The 22,879-nt window shown below is 34.5% G+C and overlaps 2 protein-coding genes and 1 long non-coding RNA gene across 5 annotated transcripts; 1 reads left to right on the forward strand and 2 right to left on the reverse strand.

The window, feature by feature from the left end:
* Nucleotides 1-4,173: 4,173 nt before the first annotated feature.
* On the reverse strand, nucleotides 4,174-6,074 carry LOC149988487 (uncharacterized). Its single transcript, XR_016504582.1, has 2 exons — nucleotides 5,320-6,074; nucleotides 4,174-4,570 (listed from the first exon to the last, which is right to left on the reverse strand). It is a non-coding gene; the product is annotated as an uncharacterized LOC149988487 (long non-coding RNA).
* Nucleotides 6,075-6,272: 198 nt separating this feature from the next.
* On the forward strand, nucleotides 6,273-10,025 carry LOC112285873 (uncharacterized). 3 transcript variants are annotated; one of them, XM_090252666.1, is made up of 3 exons: nucleotides 6,273-7,630; nucleotides 7,849-8,590; nucleotides 9,547-10,025. In XM_090252666.1, exons 1-2 carry the CDS (start codon nucleotides 7,247-7,249, stop codon nucleotides 8,557-8,559), a joined length of 1,095 nt encoding a protein of 364 aa, XP_090108792.1. In that variant the 5' UTR covers nucleotides 6,273-7,246; the 3' UTR covers nucleotides 8,560-8,590; nucleotides 9,547-10,025. The 3 variants fall into 3 exon arrangements, with proteins under 3 accessions (XP_090108792.1, XP_090108793.1, XP_073392012.1); XM_090252667.1 differs by having other exon boundaries at nucleotides 9,627-10,025; XM_073535911.2 differs by lacking the exon at nucleotides 9,547-10,025 and having other exon boundaries at nucleotides 6,274-7,630; nucleotides 7,849-9,405.
* A 9,324-nt stretch (nucleotides 10,026-19,349) lies between these two features.
* Nucleotides 19,350-20,926, reverse strand: LOC112285491 (uncharacterized). Its single transcript, XM_024526368.3, has 2 exons — nucleotides 20,390-20,926; nucleotides 19,350-20,067 (listed from the first exon to the last, which is right to left on the reverse strand). The coding sequence occupies exons 1-2, from the start codon at nucleotides 20,564-20,566 to the stop codon at nucleotides 19,867-19,869; spliced, it is 378 nt and encodes a 125-aa protein (XP_024382136.1). The 5' UTR covers nucleotides 20,567-20,926; the 3' UTR covers nucleotides 19,350-19,866.
* Between the last annotated feature and the right edge of the window lie 1,953 nt (nucleotides 20,927-22,879).

Here is a 22,879-nt window from a genome sequence, read left to right on the forward strand (position 1 = left end):
TCCTCAATGCCTACCAGAGCATACACCCCCCTACCATGATCCTTCAATTTGATGAACAACATATGCATTGTTTTGGACAGGATGTACACATACACACACTTTACTCACAATATAATGAAAGAAAGAAATAAAATTAATTAATTGACAGAATTAAAAGTTTAACAAGTGGAGGGATAGAAAGATAGATAAATGTATGATGATAGGGGAGAAGGGAGTAGTAGAGTAGTAGTACAGTAGGGGGGAGGGGGGGGGGGTCACTCAAATGGAGCCTTAGGTCTTCTTGGAAGTCATTATCTTCCCGAAGGAATGGAATGGACTGAGTAACAAAAGAGGGGACAGAAGCCAATCCTCATGACTCTACCACTACTTCTCACTACTACGACTAGGAATGAAGCAACAAAAAGAAAAAGAAAAAGGGACAAGCAAACCATGGTACCACCACCACATCACCTAAAGTGTAGTAGTGGTGGTGGTTGATGTTGTTGTTGTTACCACTTGGGACACTTTCCCAAACACACACCCAGTCTCTAACTCTACATGCATATATACATATATATATATATATATAAGAAGAAAGAAGGAGGAGGACGAAGTAGGAAGAAAAAAAAATTAACTAAACTTTAAAAAAACTAAAAATAAAGTAATAAAATAATAATTTTTGTTATTATTATTATTATTCTCTGAAAGGTGGAGAAATATTTATGAATTGTAATTGTAAGAAGAGGAGGAGGAAGTAAAAAGGTAGTTGTTGTTGCTGTTCAAAAAGTGACCCCTCAAAGGCAAGAAGAACCACAAAGAAGGAGCATACATACTTTGGTAAAAGAATATTAAAGAAGAAATGATGTGTTCATTCATCGGAAGTGGATGGATGATAACTGGATGAACAGAAGCATGAATGGCATGGTCCCAGTTGCCAGTGCCAAGTGTTGCCCTAAGGCCACGTCGGCTGACCTGGTGAGCCCTGACATCGTGGCCCTAAAAACTAGGTCTTCTTCGTTTGCCCCTTCCCTCGAGGGATGCTGTGACCGGGCCCTACTAACACTGCAAAGTCCTTCCTCTCCGTTTGTTTGGCTATGGTTTTCCAGGCTTTAGGATACTGTGAGGAAAAATTAGCACTTCTGTTTCCAATAGTGGGGAACCATCTCTTTGTATGATTGAGCCCTAACGCTGCTGCACATTCTTATGGAGGAAAATAGAAGTGGGCACAACAAGTGGGGTGATGAGAAATAGTTGTTTCTGGATTCATAATTATAACACGTAAGTAGCAGATGATTAACCTCCAGAGCATGTATTATACACCCCCCCCCCCGCCCCTTGCAGACAATCACGGAAATCCTAATTTCAGAACTTATCCTTTCCCAACCTTGGTTATCTTGATACCAATTCCATTCTATATATATATATATATATATAATTATTGTCATCTCTGTCTAAATATACAATGTATTAACACCTCCGATTCCATTCTATAAACCATTTTGGAACAGAATGGATTTTCTACACTATCCTTTAGTGGCAACATCCCCCCCCCCTCTTTATTTATATATATGTTAACTCATCTCCTTATCCTTTAAGGGAATCTGACTGTGAGCAAACTTCTGTTATTTCACAAATCGGCCTACATTAGAGTTGATTTAGGATCAAGATAGCTGCAAAATCCTTGAAAACCCAAACGGCAATAGATGGCTTTAAAAAGGGGGTGAATTGGCTCGAAAGGGAAGTCAATTTATTGATTTCGCATTGGCTTGCAAACCAAGGTTACCCAGTGACGCATTTTTTTTCTTTTACTCTTAAAATGTGTACAAAAGTTGGCACAACTGGAATGAACACAATCGACCTAGAAGTAGAAGCTTTTTATCTTAGAAGTTGATATATTAATATCTACAGTATATACACACAAAAAAAAACACACAAACACCTCTTGAAATTCAATTAGGAGGCATCTGATCACTCACGCCCAGTTTTTTTTCTTCTTTAATTCGGGTATTGCTTTATTTATTCATTTATTTATTTATTTTCCCGTTGTTCAACGACAATCGAACGTTCATCTTCGTCATTGAAGTATCATCCAAAAATTAATCAATCAAAACCAAGCACACGGTGCGTGAGGAAGAGGATATTTTGGACTTTCGAGGGGGGGTGACACCCAACGTAGGGGTTTTGATACCTAGGCAAGGGAAGCACATAGGGTAGGTATCTCTGGGGGTATTAAATGATCCCTTGCTCACCCTTGGACCTTGTGCTTGCAACCCCAAGTGCCCTCTTGAGCTTTTTTTTATGATTTGCCCAATCTAACTCTGGATATGGTTGAGAGTAATTAGTAATTACCCTTTTAACCTATTTATAGCTGTCCGTGAACCCCTTGTTCTCACCACTAACTGTTTGGGCTGGGAATATATATATATATATATATAGGGTCTGCTTGGGAAGCCCCAACGAGTATTGTATTGTATTGTATGTACTTACGTAATATTGAATTCCCTTAAGGTTTAGTTGGAATTGGCTTGCATGAGGTTTATTTTTACTTTTATTTTTTGAGGCTATGTAGATCTTCTGTTAAGTTTGTGCAGGGATAACTGCAGTCACACTTCTAGTGTTCATTTCACTATTTGCAATTAAAAATGTAAATATATCTATGCTGCATTTGTTCTGGATCGGACGTATTTAATGATTATCCATCAAATTAATAGAAACATTTAAACATTTATTTATAGAATATATGCAGAATCAACATCATGACTCTTCTTTGCAACAGAAGTTTTACTTCATATAATTGATCTGAGTAAATGATCACATCCAAACTAAATGATAAATTAAAGATAAAACTTTGAAAGGATAGAGAGCTTCAAAAAAGGTCCTACAAATCAGCACACTTGGGTCATATTATCCACAATTATGAACAACAAATTCGCTGCACATTCAAAAAGTCTCTACATCTGAGATGTTCCCAATAGTGGGATCGGATTGGGATTGTGAGGGGAACATGAAAGTGGAGCAAGTTTTCATGGGCCATGCCAATTTCATGCATTTGTATACATACATACATACATACATACATACATACACATATGTATGTATGTATGTAGATTGAAAACATGTCTAATACTAAGTGGAATTAAAATGCAAAAAAATGCAAAAAGCACAAACACACAAACTTGTTATTACTTGTAGTATGCACCCAACTTTTATTCAAGAGTGACTTGGTCTTTGTGAAATGATTTTTTCAAACATAGCAGTGACAAGTAAGCAACCTGAGTGCTTGTTTGCTATTTGAAATCAGCAGTAAAAAGAAAAAGAAAAAGAAAAAGAAAAAAAGTGTACATAATCATTGAACAGCAATTTGACTATTGTTTAGTTCCTTTGTCATCAAAAACTTAATATAGTGCACTCAACAACAGAAGCAATTACATACAACCCATGGGATTCTACAGCAAATAGGAAGATTCTAATAAAGAGTGTGGGTTTTCATTTTGAGTGTGTTTGTGCATGCACGTTTTTGTAAGTTATGTATACATATATTTATATTTATATTTACACACACATGCACTAGCGTGGAATGTTCTTCATGAACGGTCTCTTGATGAAGTTGGATGACTGCACAAAAATCTGTTCGAAAAGAGAAAGTATTACCATTCAGTGGATAAAGTGAGATTATATTCTCTCATCATCCCTCTTTGGTGTTTTTAATAAATATAAACGACCCTTAACTAAGAAGGAGGAAAAAGTCTAGAGTGTTTTTTAATCACTTTTGTGCCAAGTGTACACTGGGTGTTGAATGCAAAGGGAGCTGGAGAGATACTCTTGTTGAATAAATGGGCTGCACAAGCTTTAGTAATTCCAAAGTAATTTTGAACTGGGTTCTCAGCTAATTATTTTTTCTTGATGTTTTAATTGTTGTTGTTCCTCGGGAAACCAGGAAACAGATCGTACTTGGAATTTGTGGCACCTGGGCACAAATTGTGAGGCAGTGATTCTCTTTGAATTTTTTGCTTGATCATGTTCCTCACCTTGAAACACACATGCTTTTTTGGAGCCACACATGTTTCATTTTATCTGATTATTTGTCCTTGTTTGTGTCTGTGTGTGTGTATTTATTTATTTGTTGCCATGTAAGCATTTGGGACTATGCAAACAAGGACATACACTTGGCTTTTGCTGCTTAAATCACAGTCCTAAAACCAAGAAGTATCTGGGCAATACATATCCATGGCATTGGACTACAATATGTCTGAGTCATCAAAATACAACAAGACTAGTTGTGTGCCTTGCTCAGCCATCACACACACACACATGAACATTGGTGAGAAATGTTGCCATGCATGTTGAGCATCTTTCTGAAACACAGATAATTTAATTTGTTTTATCATATCTGATTTTCTTATTCTTTTTCTTCACAGATTGCTCTAGTTGCTTCCCCCTCACACACACATCCAAAATATCTTGAAGCCAGTTCTCTGATGCAAAGAGGCACCACCTTCTTCTCTTTCCAGCTCTCTCCTTTGACCTAAATTCCATGTATTGCATCCAAAGCAATTCACAACTGAACACCTGTTGCTTTGGTGACCACATCCTGTCACACACACACACACACACACACAAACACCAAAAATATCATTCCTATTCATCCCCCAACCTGTTTCGTCTGTCTACTCATCTGTCCATCCATATTGTGAAGAAAGGGGTAGCAATATCCATCCACAAAGTGACTCACTTTGTGAAGCCCAAGGAAGCCCACTTTCAACAAAATGGATCATTTCAGGAACATGCAGTCCCAACACACAGAATGCAGTTAATTTGTTTGTTCCTTTTGAGTTATGTGTGTAGGTGCCATAATCAGAGGTTTGGGGTGTGTTTTGTGTGTGATTAGGACACACTTTGTGATTCTCATTCCACAGTGGAAGAATATATAGATTTTTAATGGTAGTGGGGGGTGTGTGGGTATGTAGAATGGCAGAAGATTTAGAACAAATTCCAAAGCAGATTCCAAACAACATTCCACTGCCCAGTGACTCAGTTGGGTCCATAACCCAACTGCTCTTCAATTCAAGACAAGTAATCTGTACAAGCCCAGTTACCATGACATGCGCCTGACTGTAGGAAAAGTCATTTCACAACAAAAAACCAAAAATCAATAAAGTACACATTGTGTGAATAAGAATCAGTTTACATCATTCATTACATTCTTGGTTTGATTTGGAATGAAGTTTGACTTGTCCACTTACTGATATTTGGTAGACAACAAATGTCATATAAATATATACATGTATTTTTATTTGTTTTATTTATGTTATTGAATACTGTGGGTAAATGGGTATTTACAAACTGTGTTCAATGAGTCTTCCTCCATCTCCTTCATTCTGACACATGAATTTCTTTGTGTAGTCTCTTGGCTGAAGGGAAGGGGCATGATCTTTCTTCATCCATTATAGCTCCTCTTTAAAAACAGCACCCCCCCCCACCTTCCCCTTTAATTTCTACAAGTATACCTGATCTGTTTGGCATTATCTTCTGTGGGATCCTTTACAAATGTGGATTTCATTTGTCTTGTTAATGGATCCAATAATGGGGGCTGAGTGACTGTGGCTAGGAAAGAGAGGGCCCCTTTGAATGGATATGTTTGTTGTGTAAAGTTTGACAGAAAAAAGATGAGAAAAGCTCTAAAAAAAAGGCAAAGAAATAATAATAAAAAACAGGCAAAGAAGTAATGACAAATTTCTGATTTTGGTTGGTAAGAACAAAGACTTTGAAGCATAGAGTTGAATATCATGTTATGGATATGATCATTAGAATTCTTATGACCATTTCATAAGTGGAAGAATCCCACACCCAAAAAACCCATTAAAAAATAAATAAACAAAACACTAAACACATCACACATATATTCGAACCACCCAAAACGACAGTAACAAAAAACAAAAAAAGAAAAAAAAAGAAAAAAGAGAGAGTGAGAGAGAGAGAGAGAGAGAGAGAAAAGAGGTAAAATCACCATCATCTGTAGAATGCACACACAATCCCAACACAGAGAAATGGAAAATCGTTTTAACCAGGCAAGCAAAGGCAAAGGCAAAGGCAAAGCAACATCATCATCAACAACAACATCAACAAGAGGAGGAGGAGGCAGGGGCCCAGAAATAACCCAAACTGGACCCTCATACGGAATACTACAACAATAACAACAACAATACAAACAGAGTAGTATATACGAGATACGGATACGTATAACGGAAGCAAGTATATGGAGGTAAGCTGAGGCAGAAGAGGCAGTGAACGAACACCAGTTGCAGCTCCATCCGTGGTTTTGTAGTGTAGTGTTGTAGTGTAGTTAGTGTGGCAAGGCGTCGTCGTCGTCGTCGTCAAGTGCCCCACCATGGCACCTCCAGCTCCAGCTTTAGCTCCAGCTTCTTCACCATAACCATAAGGGAGGGTGCCCCACTTCGGTGCCATGCTGTTGTGTGCCTCTCCTCGAGAACCATTAGCCACGGCACTAGCCATCCATCCATGCCCTTAGGTGCTCATGTTCCTTGTGTAGTAGATGCAAGAAGAAGAAGAACAACCATCGTCCAAAACCACCTCGTCGTTGTTGAGATCAGCATCCCTCCCTGTCTGAGAAACAGGGTTGAGAGAGAGTTCGTTGGTTGTTGGGCGATTTTGTGTAATATAAGCCGGTGTTGGAAGCTGTATTCGTGCAGTGAATGAGAAGAAGAGGAAAGCCCTTGGCAATGATTTTTGATCTTGTGAAGGTCGGGTGTTGTTGTTGTTGAAGAGGACGAGGTTTTTATTTGGTTTTGGTTTTGGTTTATTTTTTGGGTTCGAAGTGGAGAGCCTCATGACCTATCGTGCTGTTACTGTCGCTTGTGTTGTGATTCTCCTCTTGTTTCTGCCGGTTCCGTTTCATGAAGCAGAACCTGCTGAGTGTAAGTGTAGTGTATATCATCGGCCATTTACTTGGAGAGTGATCGAGAGAGAGCGAGAGAGAGAGCGTGGGAGTTTGTGCGGTTTGTGAAGAAGAGTGGGGTAAGTTTTGTCATGCAGAGGAGTTTTTGACGGCAAGCGATCTGATTGTTTGTCACGGAGGTTTGGGAGTGATAGAGAGATGGTGTTTGATTAGATACGAAGGATCACTGAGGGGGTTGAGAATCGAAAGGGTTAGTTGTGCGGAGGGATTCTTCTTCTTCTTCTTCTTCTTCTATATCTTTCTCTCTTTATCACATTCAACGAAGGAAAGAGTGCGTGGTCAAGCAACAGGATGCCAGGTCTTCGATACCAGCTAGGCATGAGTCCCTTCACAGATTTTCTGGAGTGCGGTGACGTGAACATGCCTGCGTCGCGATACATGGGAGGGATCTCTCGGGATCGGGAGATGGCGCGGCCGCAGAACGTACCGCAGTCCACGAAGGCAGTGCGTCGCGCTCAGCCACAGTGGTTGAAGCCGATCAGGGAGGATTCCAGGGTTAATTTTCTAGGGACCAAACATTGGGGCTCGCCGACCGTGGTCCCGGATACGAGCTACGAAAGCGATGATCTACAAGCCATGGTACATGATTTCATCGAGAATGACTCCGCCGACTGCATGGATGGGGTAGAGGGCGATGGCGGTTCTCCCGTCCTGACGCTCACCGAAAACCTGCAGGTATTCAGATTTGATTGAGCTTGGATTCAATTTCCCAACCATTGCATGCAGCGAAATCGTGCTACTGTTTCATAGTCGGTCTTCATCAGAATGTAGTGGATCATTGGGATGGCTGTAGAGACTCCAAGCCCCACCAGGGGGTATTAATCGAGGGTTTGATCCTTCGACGATGATCTGGTCCCTCTGACCTGGTTCTTCATGTGTTGGTTACCCCCCAGATTTTAACTCAGCCGCAGAGCTCATTAGAACGGGAGCTACTGACCGACGTGCAGCGCCTATTGCTGAATCTCAACGAGGACACCGACCTAATCTGCGACACCAATGACGCCGATTGCAAAGGGACGTGTATAAAGCGCCTCGTGGTGAAGCACCTGAAGATGGCGAGTTACAGCGCCTCGGTGTGCAAATCCAAGTGGCTTAGCTCGGGGCGCGTGCCGGGCGGCGAGTACGAGTACATCGACGTGGTTTTCGAAGGGACGGACCGTCTGATCGTGGACATTCATTTCCAGACCCAGTTCGAAATTGCGAGGCCGACCTCCCAATACTCTGCAGCTCTCATGAGCCTGCCGACTGTGTTTGTCGGCACAATCGCCAAGCTCGAGCAGGTATTGCGTCTCATGTCGGAGGCTGCCAAAGTCTCTCTGGTCCAGAACGACATGCATCTACCGCCATGGCGCACGCTCGACTACATGCGTGTCAAGTGGTTGTCAGATTACGAAACCCTTGCACCGACTCCTTACAGAGGCTCTGCAAGACTTCAATGGAGGGATAAGAGATCCTCAGCTGCAACCTCCGAGGCAAGGCAGTGTGGGGACGAGCTTCGACGCACGAAGCACTCCCTGAGATTGGAGACCAAGGGATTGGGATTGTTCAATCTCTCCCGAGAACGAAGCTCCCGTGCAAACTTGCTGCTGAGATCTGCTGCTTAGGATCTCTCTGTAGATGGAAATGGCAACCCTCGTAAGGCTTCTTCCACACCATTACTCTCAATGGTGCCATAGCAGTGGGTCACAGCCATCTAGAGGCTAACCATGAAGTGTGGGTTTTTTTACTTTTTGCAATACAGAAAAATCTTTGCAGCTGCAGAGTATATTGTGGAGAGACCCCTTGCAGTAGCAAGCGATCGAGTGAGCGGCGATTAGAGTTGGATTGGATTGTCTCCCTCACGGAAACGGAGGAGCGTGTTCTGGTTCAGTCTGGCTGAGGAGTTTTTGTTTTGTGCAGAAGGCCTTTTTCAACATTTTGACGCCATTCTCTGGTACATAGTTAGATTTAATAGACTGATGTGACAGTGAGATACCTTTTTTCTCTTCTTCTTCTTCTTCTTCTCACTTGCACCACCATGCCTACACACGGGTAGTCATGCATGTTGACATCTAATACTCGGAAGAGGTAGAGGAAAGTTTTATTTATTTTTCATGTTTTTTAGAATCTAGGAATCAACCGATCAACCCCTGACGGATCAAACGATATTGTAATGAGACTCTGTAACGACGGACCCCACATAGTTTTGGAGGAGTAGCGAGCTAGGCTTCGCGGAGCCCACCGTTAGAGTGTAGTGGCTACTGTGAGCAGCAGCTATTTTGTTTGCAGATGGGTTTCTGGGATATGCTGGACCACTTTAGCTGAAAGCAAAAGCTTACCCCTTTGGCCATGTATAGACCAAGGATCCTTCCCTCAACTCTTCACGAGAAACCGAAGGAATAATTTGATTTATTACACTAAATGTGATGTTTCTTTTTTTACTAATAAACTGGAGTTTCTATTCCCCACAAGATGCCGATTCCCATTGTTTTTATTATCATTTATTATTATTATTATTTTTTTGCTGTGCTTGTGTCTGCAGAGCTCTTGCTGATGTCAAGAGATGGCATTTGTTTGTTTCTTGTTTGTTTGTGGGTGTGATTGTCGAACAGTGCTGCTGCTGCCATGGCTGCTCCGTTGTGCATAACTATGGTGAGAATCTTGTTATTTATAGTTTCGTGTTTCCTGTCAGAAGAAGCCTTCCTCCAGTCGAGATTCCTGTACAGGCCCCACCAATGCTCATACTCGGCAAGCTCTGCAGGAAACTGTTATTGTGTGTTGGCTGCAGGCAGGGTTTACGAATATAGAACTCATCCATACCGTTTTGTTTGTCAGAACTCTAGCTTTTGCTGCAAGGATATAGCATGTTGATTTCCTATCAACCTACTCTTGATTTGGAATATTTACCGTATAAAAATGTAAAAAGAAGTTAATTTATATATGTAAAGAAGAAAAATAGTTTAATGTAATATAGCAATGCAACTATATGTGCATGTACATACATATACACTCATGATTAGTAAATTCCAGGATTTAATATTTGGATATTAATGTAAATATTTTGGCAATAAATTTCTTGTACAGTTATCTATTTAGAAGTGTTGCATTGGTGGTGAGTGCAGTAAAAGCTTCAGTGGGTTGTTAAAACAAATATGTACTTTAAAACATTGTCAAATTATAGTTTTATTAGTAGGATCATGAACTATACTGATACATACTAACATTGATGGGTTGTTTATTTAATTGGAAAATATTTTCCAATTACCTACACAAAGAATCAAGGAAGGAACTGCCTTTACAATATAGTTTTTATTTATCTCATTTGTAATAAATAAATATAAAGTATATATGAGATACTTTACTATAATCAGGAAATGAAATAATATTTTCTAAATATTTTTTTTTATTATTCTTTCATTTATGAATGATTTGTGGTTAAAATTCAGAGAAAATAAATAGTACAGATCACACCTATATAATGGATGCATTTCTTCTAATTTGTCTCACCATCCTGAAATAAGTGGAGAATTAAGGGTTTGAAAACAATATAGTATATTTTAGAAGGTATTTCTTAATAAATAATGTTGTTAAAAATATATGCAAGCTAAGCAAACTAGTATATGCATGCATTATATGTATTTCTGGTTGGACACATAAAAGATGTATAAATCAATATTTCTACATTCATGTCATTAATATGTAATACATATTTTTACATCTCTGGAATTTATGATTCATCAACAAGTAAAATTTCAATACTGAAAAATGCAACTAATGTTGACAGCTATTTTGGTACCATTATTATTATTATTATTATTATTATTTATTTATTTAAAATTATCTCTATTTAATTGAAATTGTTAAACAATAGTTATGTAACATTTCACAAAAGTAAATGACTGAATAAAACTGTTTGTGAAAAGCAATAACGAAATGTATTGAATTATATATATATATATATATATATATAGAGAGAGAGAGAGAGAGAGAGAGAGAGAAAATATAGATTGAAAACTTTTAAGACTTGAAACCAATTATGTTTTTTTATTAATAATAATATTATTATTATTCATCCATCTATACAGAAAATTAAAATAATCATAATCTATAGTTCATACAATTAAGATGTATAATATAGAACATCAAGAATATATTCTCTAAAAAAAAGAAATATAAGTATTCAATTGTATGTTTTCATTTATTTTTAAGGTGGTTCAGAAAAAAACTAATTTGTCTATTCATCATACCAACAAGGCACTTTCAATGAAAAAAGTCACCAACTTATATTCATTGGAAACCATATATTAAAAGTAAACAACTTTGCCATTAAATTCAGTTCTAATATAAGTAAATAAACTAATTCATGTTTCAAGTTCAAAAAGAATAAAAAAATTGTGGAAAAATCCTCATGAAAATATATACATAGTTTTATCTTAGGGTTTTAAACATGGAAGGTTATGTAAATATGAAGGTTATGTAAATATGAATTCTAAGAATATTAACTTCCAATAGAAATAGTTATATGTCTGCAAATACCATAGAAAAATATTTATCTAAAACTTACAAATATATGATACATGTAAGATTCTTATTTTAATATATAGATATGCAATAAAAACATATTTGTATTAAATTAAGGTAAATAATATATATATATATATATATATATATACACACTAGTGAAAATCAATGCACTTGGCCACAAAAAACGTTTTAAAATCTTAATTTGTGATTGTTATGCTGTAAATTGACCACTCCTAAAAAAATATAAAAAAAAAAAGTAAAAAAAAAATATAAGAAAAAGAATATATGTCTAAGGATAAAACAATTAATGTTCCTTCATTTTAATTTACAAACATACTTTTTCATATTTCATATAAACAACAACTAAAATAACTAAGTTGAAAGAACTTCAAGATAAATTACATTCACTATGGTATTTTTGTCTTCATTATTTTTTAGATATAAGATCTTGATCATATTTGGAGATGTGCAGCACAATAGGACAACATATAATTGTATATGTACAAATACTGAGATTCTAAGATCTATTCCTACATTCTTCAATGATTGCCATTGAGATTTGTTGATAGTCATTACAAATTCTACCTTTATTGGAAACTGCCTTTGCTGCAATTTAGATAGAATCTCTTCAAATGATGGACATAATATAATTCTTGGAAGAAAAGCCAATTGTCCTTTGTAGTCTCCATATAATAGCCTTTTATAACTCAATCAATCAACTATATAATGACTAGTTGTGATCAATTACAAAGTCCTTAATGAAGAGGAATGTTTTGGAATAATATAATAAGACATCCAATCTTGAGTTCTAACCTAAATGGTAGCAATTCAAATAGATTAAAAGTATTCAAATATTTGGTTGGATAATAATTATTATTATTGGCATCATCTTCCATAATTGCTACATCTGCATTGAGATAAATACATAAATTCTAAGAAGTCTTTACATAGCATGCTTGTTTAAATCATCAATATCATAATTTTGAGCACATAAAATAGACCTATTGGTGAAATAATCATCTCCAAGTGTCCCATTATCATCCAATTTCAAATAAATAGTTTAAATTAAATCATTTGATATTGGATATACTTTCATATGTTTTAGAAGAATCATGATATTTTTCAATGGATTTACAATTGTTGATTCATTTTTGATCTACAAATAAAAAATAATAATAGATATATTAAAATAAATATTATATCATAAAAAATACTTAAAAAAGTAACAATCTTATATAATACATACCTTCAAAATTTCTTCAAAAAATAATCAATTTTTATTATAAACACCTTCTAAATATATATTTCTGGTTAACTTGCATAATTTAATATCAAACCAGATATTTTATTGTTGCAAAGAAGCATCAACAATCTCTTCTCTTGAGCCTTTAATAACAATAAGAAGAATTTGCCAAAAATATCTACCAAAGATTAGTAATTTTGCCAAATAATTTATTAGTGTTATTTATGTCTTGGAGAGTTCTATGAACTGTCGTAGTATAATGGCAATGTTGTATTGGTACTTCATCCCAAATGATAAGAATTGTCATTTTTAGCATATTTATATGTGATGCATTCTTTACAATACTACAAAACAAATCTTTATGAAGATTGAGTGTACAATCTATCTACTACTTTAAAGTTGTCCTATAATTTCTAAGGAAAAAATATACAAAATAATTTATCCATTACTTTGGAACTTCTTTGTTGATATATAATAAAAAAATGTTTTTCTACTTCATGCTAATTCTTTCAAAAAATATACTTTTTCAAGATTGTTATCCATTGAAAAAAAGATATCAAAGTATATAGTGCATTGTTCATTACTTAACTTTGGCACATGTTCTTCTATTGTTCTTTTTAGCTCGTCACAATTCCATGCCATATGCTCCATAAATATTCAATTTGCAACATTTTCATTCCAATTTCTTTCTTATAAAGGCATCAATAGAAAATTAACAAATATTTTGTTTGATTCTTGAAGAATTTCATCAAGAAGAAATAGTTCATAATCTAACATATCTCTTTGCGTAGGTCTTTTAATTCCATAATTTTGAGTTAATAAAAAATCCAAATCATTACAACAAATTTCTTTAAACTTCTTCCATAGCTCTTTTTTATGTGTAAGTGAAAATTGAAGAAAAATAATAACAAACAATGTTTTTAATTGTTTTTCCATTTTCATTACAAAGGCTTCTTTTAAGCATTTATTTCATTCTTGATCATCTCCGAATAATTCTATTTGTAAATATGAATTCTTAAAATTTGGTTAAAATATTCTATTTACAGTACTTAAATCTTCAAATAAACATGGTTTCCATACCATCATTAAAAGAAATCAAAGATAAAATCTTTCTTCCACAATAAGATTAGCAAAATATAACCTTTTAATTACAAATCTATGTTGCCTTAATGTCCATATTTTTGAGGTCTTATTCCATACAAAATATTGTCAAAACTCTTGTTATTTGTATTTCCGAGCAATCTCCATTAATTCACATTTCAAAAATTGTTATTAAAGTTATTTTTTACTACTTTCTATGGGCTAAGTTTTCAATTGTATCATCATTTGGATCAAAATTTACTTGGTGTATTCTAAGAAGAGGTAATACTAATCAAATTTGATTACTTTGATTAATCAAAGAAATTAGTACTTTCATTCTAAACAAATACTATGTTGATTCAAAAGCTCCAATATATTGCTTGACCTCATTCCGCTCATTTTCAATTTGCATTGTTGTACAATCATGCTTTATGAATATACTTGTGAATATATTTTACAACACAAATAGAAGCATAAACTTCAATATGAATATGGTAGTTATATTTTTTACTAAAAATAAGATTGTAAGGAACAATATTTCAATTGTCTACAATATGATTGCCAACATTAAAATTCATTCCAATATTTTTTCTTTGATATTGAAGATATCCATCACCATCCATTAATATTACTTTTTGATAAACTTTTAGATATTTCTTTTAGCATATTTCATCATTCATACATAGAACTTGCATATTTCAAGGTCTAAATAGACTATAAACCATGCAAGTAATAATTATTTCAAATAATAATAAAAAATTATACAAAAATAATCTTATCAAAATTATCCAAATCTCTTATTTTATTTTTTTTAATCAAAAAAGAATAAGAAGTACATGTGCAAAAGACCTTGTTTTTGAAACACAATAATATGTTCTATTTCAAGTGCATGTTCTAAAATGAAATGCTTAAAAATATCTTCAATCAATGTATGACACTTCAATTCAAATACTAACATCACCATGTTAAGACAAGCTTTGGAATATAGTCTTAGAAGGAGTGCACTTGAAATTTCTAGCTACCACATATTTGCAGTTATTATATCAAATATATTTTGATGATGAAAGTATGAAGTAATGGCTATAGATTTTTGAAAAATATCAAATAAGTTTCTTGTACTTTCAATGTGAAACAATAAAAGAATTATTCTTTATCCTAAATTTTACATATTAACTTCTTGATTTTGCATATTTCTAATAATGTTTTCTAATCTTTGATATATATATCCGCACATAATCTATTTTGATTCATACTGAAATATCTCAACCGACTTTATTTTGTTACTACCCAAACATCCACAATAAATTCTTATAAAAGCTTTCCACCTTGTAAGATAGTTGAATACTTATTATATTGTAAAAATAATCAATATGATAAGAAAACTATTTGAGTAACATATGCAATCTGCATATTATTACCTCCAAATTCATTGGCATTCATATCTTTGTATCTCATTTGGTCATGCCATCTAAATTCTCTTGAAGAAAAAAAATAATAATACCATAGTGGAGTGGCAAATATATAAGATGACCATGCATTTGTTGCAATGCATCTCCTTTCTATTGAAGTATAATATCTCTCATCACTTCTTTTTTTGTTCCATTGCTTGGCATATTAATAACAACTTCATTAGAAGTTAGAAGATTATAACACCTTCTATCAACATCTTTATTAAAGTGTAGATGTATGCATATATCATCATTGCTCTCTTCTCATTCTCTTGCTTCAGACAATATTTCACAAGCTTGTTGACAAAGTAGAAAAAATACATGTTGTTTTCTTAAATATTCTTGAAGCTCCTACATTATTTGAACTTATAAATTTCTATTACATGCTATCCTTGCTTCATGTGTAATATCAGGATCATAAATATAAAGTTGCATAAAACTTGCTTCTATACCTTATTCCAATAAAAAGATATCCATTTAATGTCAAAACTCTCCACATATGCAAAAGTTGTACAGACCATATCCTTATAATATAATATTATCAAATTTTGCACCAACAGATATAAATGCATGTGTACAATTATGTCAGCAAATAGTCTTCTGAAACTTCTTACTTTATTCATCTTATCCATCAAGTAATTATCTAATTAATAATGAGAGATTTTGAAGAAGCAAAAGTTCAATCTTTCTATAAAGAAAATATGTATCAAATCATGGATTTAATTTTGTCAATGGTATAGTTCACTCATTCATCCAATAGAGTGCATAATAATGTAGACATTGAACATCCACATTTCTAATATTATGACGGCCTTCCAATCTTTCTCTTTCATTATGATTTTCATGACAAATTTATTCCACTTGTTCACTAACTTTTCCTGCTATATCATGGTCCATTGCTTCTTCTTCTTCTTATTCTTCTTGTATATGTAAAATTGATTGATCACGTTATCATGTTGTGGTTTGGCTACTATATGAAAATAATGTAATTATATACTTAATATATAATTTACTAAGTAACATGGTGAGAGCCATGTTAGTAGATTTTAGTTGATTATAGAATATAATTTGATTATTACCTTGAAAAGAGGTTGTTTAAAAAGATTACTATAGAATTTGTATAACTTTAATTTTCTTTTGATAATGGCTTTTAAGATTGGTTTTGGTTGATAGTAACTTCTAAATATTTAGAGTCACCTTTGTTAGACAGTGGTGACCTTTGGAAACTTATTTTGGTTCTTATATTTGGTATTTAGAGTATAAATTATATAAATCTCATAAGAAAAAGGATTGAAGAAGGTTTTTGGTAGCAAAAAGAGTAATTAGGGCACTAATATAGATGAAAGGAGATGGATGATGAAAATCTCCATCCCTATTGGTCAAAAATCATGACCAATAGGCTTCGAGGAGGCTGCTCGGGGCCATATTAGAGATTAGGATTAGTTTTTCGGGGCCATTTGAGCTTTGAAGGCTAAGGTCAGCAAGTTTAGGTTTTTGGCTATGGTTTTGGTAAAACTTTTGTATGGTTTGGAGTTTATATGAAGGAGATACAAGTGCTCAAAGTTAAGGTGTTGATTTGGGAGCTACTGTCATTCTTTTTGGCATAACGCACGTGTATGGACAACAATTGAGAATCGGCGACTGCAACTAAAGAGAGCACTTTTGCGGCTACACTTTTGATGTATTGCTTACTGGATTCCAAGTTGAACTGAAGGAGTTATTGGATTTTGAAGTCAGCACATGCAATCTAAGGGTAGTAAGTGACCCGATTTACTAGTGGTTGTGTCTTGAGCTATATCTTGAGCAATTTGATAATGTTTTTGCTCAAAATTTCAGGGAATGTGTAATTTCATATTAATAAACTTTGTACATAAGTTTTATAACATTTGAATATTGGATTCTTATGATATTAAGAAAATAGTGCTCGAGTGCTTGTAAATTAGGGTTTAGAGCATCTGCTAGGGTTTCTTAGATGTTAGAAGATCGGGAGTGAATTTGAAGTTGGTTTTTTTTTGTGATAAAATTTAAGGGTAAATTCTACCTATCCTATAAATTTGACACAAACTAAATGGCTTTATCAAGATTTATGAATTTTTAAAGTGATTTGCTATCTGAGAATATATTGGATATCTAGTTGTAGACATTGTAGCTTAAACCTTTATATGAATCTTTTCTTAGGTTCCAAAACTCCTTTATTTTTCATAAAAACTAAAAATATAACAAAATCCTTTCAAAACATATTTTTCCCGCAAAGGGTTTTCTTGTCCCAAACTTTACAAATTCATAACTCTTGATAAAAACCATTCAATTTGTGTCAAATTTATAGGATAGGTAGAATTTACCCTTAAATTTTATCACAAAAAAAAAACAACTTCAAATTCACTCCCGATCTTCTAACATCTAAGAAATCCTAGCAGATGCTCTAAACCCTAATTTATAAGCACTCGAGCACTATTTTCTTAATATCATAAGAATCCAATACTCAAATGTTATAAAACTTATGTACAAAGTTTATTAATATGAAATTACACATTCCCTGAAATTTTGAGCAAAAACATTATCAAATTGCTCAAGATATAGCTCAAGACACAACCACTAGTAAATCGGGTCACTTACTACCCTTAGATTGCATGTGCTGACTTCAAAATCCAATAACTCCTTCAGTTCAACTTGGAATCCAGTAAGCAATACATCAAAAGTGTAGCCGCAAAAGTGCTCTCTTTAGTTGCAGTCGCCGATTCTCAATTGTTGTCCATACACGTGCGTTATGCCAAAAAGAATGACAGTAGCTCCCAAATCAACACCTTAACTTTGAGCACTTGTATCTCCTTCATATAAACTCCAAACCATACAAAAGTTTTACCAAAACCATAGCCAAAAACCTAAACTTGCTGACCTTAGCCTTCAAAGCTCAAATGGCCCCGAAAAACTAATCCTAATCTCTAATATGGCCCCGAGCAGCCTCCTCGAAGCCTATTGGTCATGATTTTTGACCAATAGGGATGGAGATTTTCATCATCCATCTCCTTTCATCTATATTAGTGCCCTAATTACTCTTTTTGCTACCAAAAACCTTCTTCAATCCTTTTTCTTATGAGATTTATATAATTTATACTCTAAATACCAAATATAAGAACCAAAATAAGTTTCCAAAGGTCACCACTGTCTAACAAAGGTGACTCTAAATATTTAGAAGTTACTATCAACCAAAACCAATCTTAAAAGCCATTATCAAAAGAAAATTAAAGTTATACAAATTCTATAGTAATCTTTTTAAACAACCTCTTTTCAAGGTAATAATCAAATTATATTCTATAATCAACTAAAATCTACTAACATGGCTCTCACCATGTTACTTAGTAAATTATATATTAAGTATATAATTATATTATTTTCATATAGTAGCCGAACCACAACATGACAACGTATCTTTTATCTTAATTGGACATATTTTTGAAGATTTATAGATTGAGCTATTTCTCTATTATAACCATTATTTTCATTAATTATAGCACCATCTCCTTCCACTTCTTGTTCATTTTGGTCTCTATATAATTCACCACATTCGTGTGCCTTTGTCTAAATTGTCCAATTACACAATGATTGTATATAGGTGCATCATTAATTAAGTCATTTCTATATCCATCTAGGACATCTAATCTTCTTCTTCCTAATTCTTTATGTATTTTCACATATTATTCATTAAGTTCACGTGCTTTTTATTTTTATTGTGCAATAACTTGATGATTGACAATTAACATGTTGGTTATCAAGAAAGCCAAAAATTCACGGTTTGATAATATCTTTTGATAATAATATTTTTTAATACTAATATATTTTTTAAATAATAAATTCCACTACTAAATCACTTCTTTTAATTCATGCTTGCTAATAAAACATTTTTATGCTTTTTAAAATTTTAATCACACTAAAAAATTAAACCTTTATTATAGAAGAACTATATTTTTGGGCTCATATATTCTAAATAAAAAATATAAGGAATAATTTAAATACTATTTATAAAAGTATATATTTATTATTAAACTTTATCTCAAAAATTATATACACTTCATGAATAGATGTAATCATGTAATGCTTTTCTATAACACAATAAAAAAAATTATAATAGAATGAAATCTAATTTTATTATAAAAGGTATGTTTAACCAATAATGGTTTTATAACAATGGTGATTACTTAGCACAAAGAAAAATGGCTCATATCCTATATATAATGATGCACTATAAATATGCTCATTTATTTACTTATATATCCTATATATTTCAACTACATGCTACATATATATTCATCTACTTACTTCTAGTTTTTGATCTCTATGCATCTCCGAACTCTGAAAGCTCTATATTAATGTGCATAAGGCAATGAGGTGTGAACTTGTCGGGTCGTGAGAGAGACTTGTGATGCCGTGTAGACAGCCCACCTGAGACGAACCACGCACATACAGAATAAGGTGAGACAACAGTAATCAAGCATCATGAAAACAATTTCCTTACATTCTAATGCCTTGTAGATGTAAATATTACAACAAATGCTATTATCATTCACAGCAGCTCGCATATAAACTCGGTATTTGATGCAGTGCTCATGCAGCCCTCCATCCACGGCCACCACAATTCGTTATGTGTCAAGTTGTTGAGGCACTTGGGAGTTCCAGTGCAGATTTGTGAATGTCCTTGAATCCATCGAGTTGAAAGCCTCGCCCCCAATCTTATTCAAAATGCCCACGATTCCCGCTGCCGCCAACCTTACACTGCGCATGATTACAATGTCGCAAACATTGTGCACGATCCTCCTTGCTGCCAAATCGGTTTTTTGATCCTAGATTGCACAACATCCACCGACCAGTATTCACAATCCTTCGTCGATTCGAGTAATTCTCAAAGAGAAGATCATTATGAAGCAAATCCAACAACTGAATCTTAGTAAATAAAAAGAATCTCGATTGGTATATCAAATAAAATGTCGTTAGAAACCGTGCCAATATCATTCATATATTTACGTCGCTGCAGCGATCCACGAACGGCACTGAGCCCCAGTAAAATCACTCCCTGCAGTTAACTATCGTATTAACTGTCATATAATTAAATCACGGTATCCTATAAGACGTGGAGGTTATTTTATCGGCGATCGCAGGCAAGACCTTTTCAATCATCATCTTCATGTATTCCTCCTTGTTGATCGAGATGATACATTTCGTGTTTCCACGGTGTCGGCCACTAAATTGTTGCTGCTGCTGCGGCGTAGGGCGCGTTGTTGGAAGACGAATGGGAAGATTCCGAGCTTGCCATGAAACCATTGGTTTCGCGAAGAGTCCCATCGAGAACGCGCGACAGCAGCCAAAAACAACACCTTAGCATATTGTTTTTTGATACATTTTGATACATTTTGAAACATACACAAACATCCAAATCCAAACAACCAATAATTCGAATACTTAAAAACACCGATCCGCGTCTCTGACCAAGATCGAGGTATCGAAACGAAGATCGTAAAAATCCACGCACTGAACAGATCCACGGCCCAGTCGAAACTGCATGCCACTCACTCATCAAAGGAAACCTTCCATCGAATGTCATTGAAGCCGTGTGTCTAGTTTCGAGACAATTGCACCTTCAACTTGTATATAACCTTCGCGCCGTTGTTCGCAGTGGCGGCAGAAAATGAGGGGAAGACAACAACCTGCAAACTACGAGCTTGGAGATACAGAAACAGGTTTTTGGCACAACCACAAGCAGAAACCCGTGCCAACCACTTCGCGTTCCCTGAGTTATCAAAGTTCCCTCTCAACAGCCAATCAGAATCGATTTTCGTCGCTTTAGCTTATATCTATGCTGCCTTATATAATAGATAGTGTTTGCAGTGGTAGTTCAGACTTAATTACAATGACAAGATTTTATTAATAAGTCCATTCAATAAAACAAAACATTTCCGATCATTACTTGTACCATCCCCTCATCGATGAATAAAAGAATAGAATAACCCAGAAACTGTAATCAAGTGGAGAATAAAATAAATTAAAATAGAAACAAATAATAACTAAATAATGACAATAATGATAATAATAGTAAATGATGGGATATTTGCCAGCAACCCCAGTTCTGCACTCCCAATCCTAGTCAGCAAAGGACCCTTTCCTCCGCTTGCCACGTAGAATGGAAAAGAGCTCGAAATTTGAGGCTGTGGATATTTCGCAAGAGCCGATGCACAGATGGCATGCCATGCTGGCGGTGAGCTGTGTCCCCATCGGAACCACATCAGCACGCTGAGTCAGCATCCGCGAGGCTTGGAAGGAACGCTATAAATAACACCAAGTCGCGAAGCATCTGGAAGGAGGGGGGAACGGATGGATGAACGAAATCGACGAGGCGAAGAACAGTGCTCGCGATGCTCCGTCCATTTGAGCTCATCCCTTCCCCTAACTCCGTTTATAATATATATATTTATTTATTTATGGACGTATTTCCTATTGACACGTGTTTCTCTCCCCTTGTATATGGGTGGGGGAGGTGTGACCCACTTCATTCTCATATTTCTTCAGAACCCTAATAATAACTACCCTTATAAATTACTTGACAAAAAAATTCCTTCATGTGTACATACTTAGGTACATATATGTTTTATTAATTCTTGTGGTGTAGCTTTGAATGAAAGTCTTAACCATTGATAACAACAATTTGAACGTGATACAATATAGCTTATTATGTGACGTCCAACTTTAATACACTCCAAAAATTGTAAATTGTGAAACTCATAAGTGAAGATTGAGTCCAACTCATTCAATAGTGAAACTTGTAAGTGAAATTTGAGTCTAATTCATTGTATTTTGTATTATCAAAAAATAGTAAAGTTTTGAAACATTGATATTAAAATTTTAGTACAAAGGAGCTATGCAATGATCCAAATGCATCTTTCTTACATTGTAATTTTTTTTTATTTACAAAATTTCCTTTTTATACATTACTTCATTTCTGACAAGTCTTTCCATGGGTATTGCAGAAAACAAATTTTCATCATGAAAATACCTTTAAAAGAATACTTTTAAATTTTGTATACACACATGAGTACATACTTTCTATGTATAGACGATGTTTTTGTCTCATGCATTGGTTATCAACACCAATGTACAGAATTTTGGAACCATTAGTTTCTTGTTTTTACTTAACTCATTTTTTATTTGTACAATATGAACACCGTGCATCCAATGTGTTAAAGCCCAGTGTTTTTTTATCCCTTCTTTACGAACATATTTCTTTCAACAATCTCAAAAGTACCTTAGATGTCTTATTTGTTGAAAACATGGTTTGATTCAAAATTTGTTAGATTGTCTTTTAAATAAACAAAAGTTACTTCCAAACATCAAGTTTTAAAGAAATTAAAATCATGGTGTAACACCACAACACATTTTACAATCATTCACCACACAAAATACAAACATTTGTCTAAGAAAAGTTAGAACAAAATAAAAATATTAACAACAACCTTGGAATCTCAAGATTCTATTCTATCAATAGGAAGTGCAAATTGTCAAATGTGAGATGTGTGCTCCATAACTCAGAAGAAATAATGCTTCCTTGGCCACAGTGAGGGGAGAATATTGTGACAACAACAATATTAATAGAAACAATAAAAA

The sequence above is a fragment of the Physcomitrium patens genome, chromosome 8 (assembly GCF_059467195.1).
Source record: "Physcomitrium patens ecotype Gransden chromosome 8, ASM5946719v1, whole genome shotgun sequence".
NCBI classification, from domain to species: domain Eukaryota; kingdom Viridiplantae; phylum Streptophyta; class Bryopsida; order Funariales; family Funariaceae; genus Physcomitrium; species Physcomitrium patens.

Excerpts from the sequence above, each read along its gene's own strand:
- LOC112285873 (XM_090252666.1), top strand. The coding sequence starts at position 7,247 with ATGCCAGGTCTTCGATACCAGCTAGGCATGAGTCCCTTCACAGATTTT. Across the intron at positions 7,631-7,848 it reads CGCTCACCGAAAACCTGCAG|ATTTTAACTCAGCCGCAGAG; the intron begins GTATTCAGATTT and ends GTTACCCCCCAG.
- LOC112285491 (XM_024526368.3), bottom strand. The coding sequence starts at position 20,566 with ATGGGACTCTTCGCGAAACCAATGGTTTCATGGCAAGCTCGGAATCTT. Across the intron at positions 20,068-20,389 it reads TGAAGATGATGATTGAAAAG|GATCAAAAAACCGATTTGGC; the intron begins GTCTTGCCTGCG and ends TGTGCAATCTAG.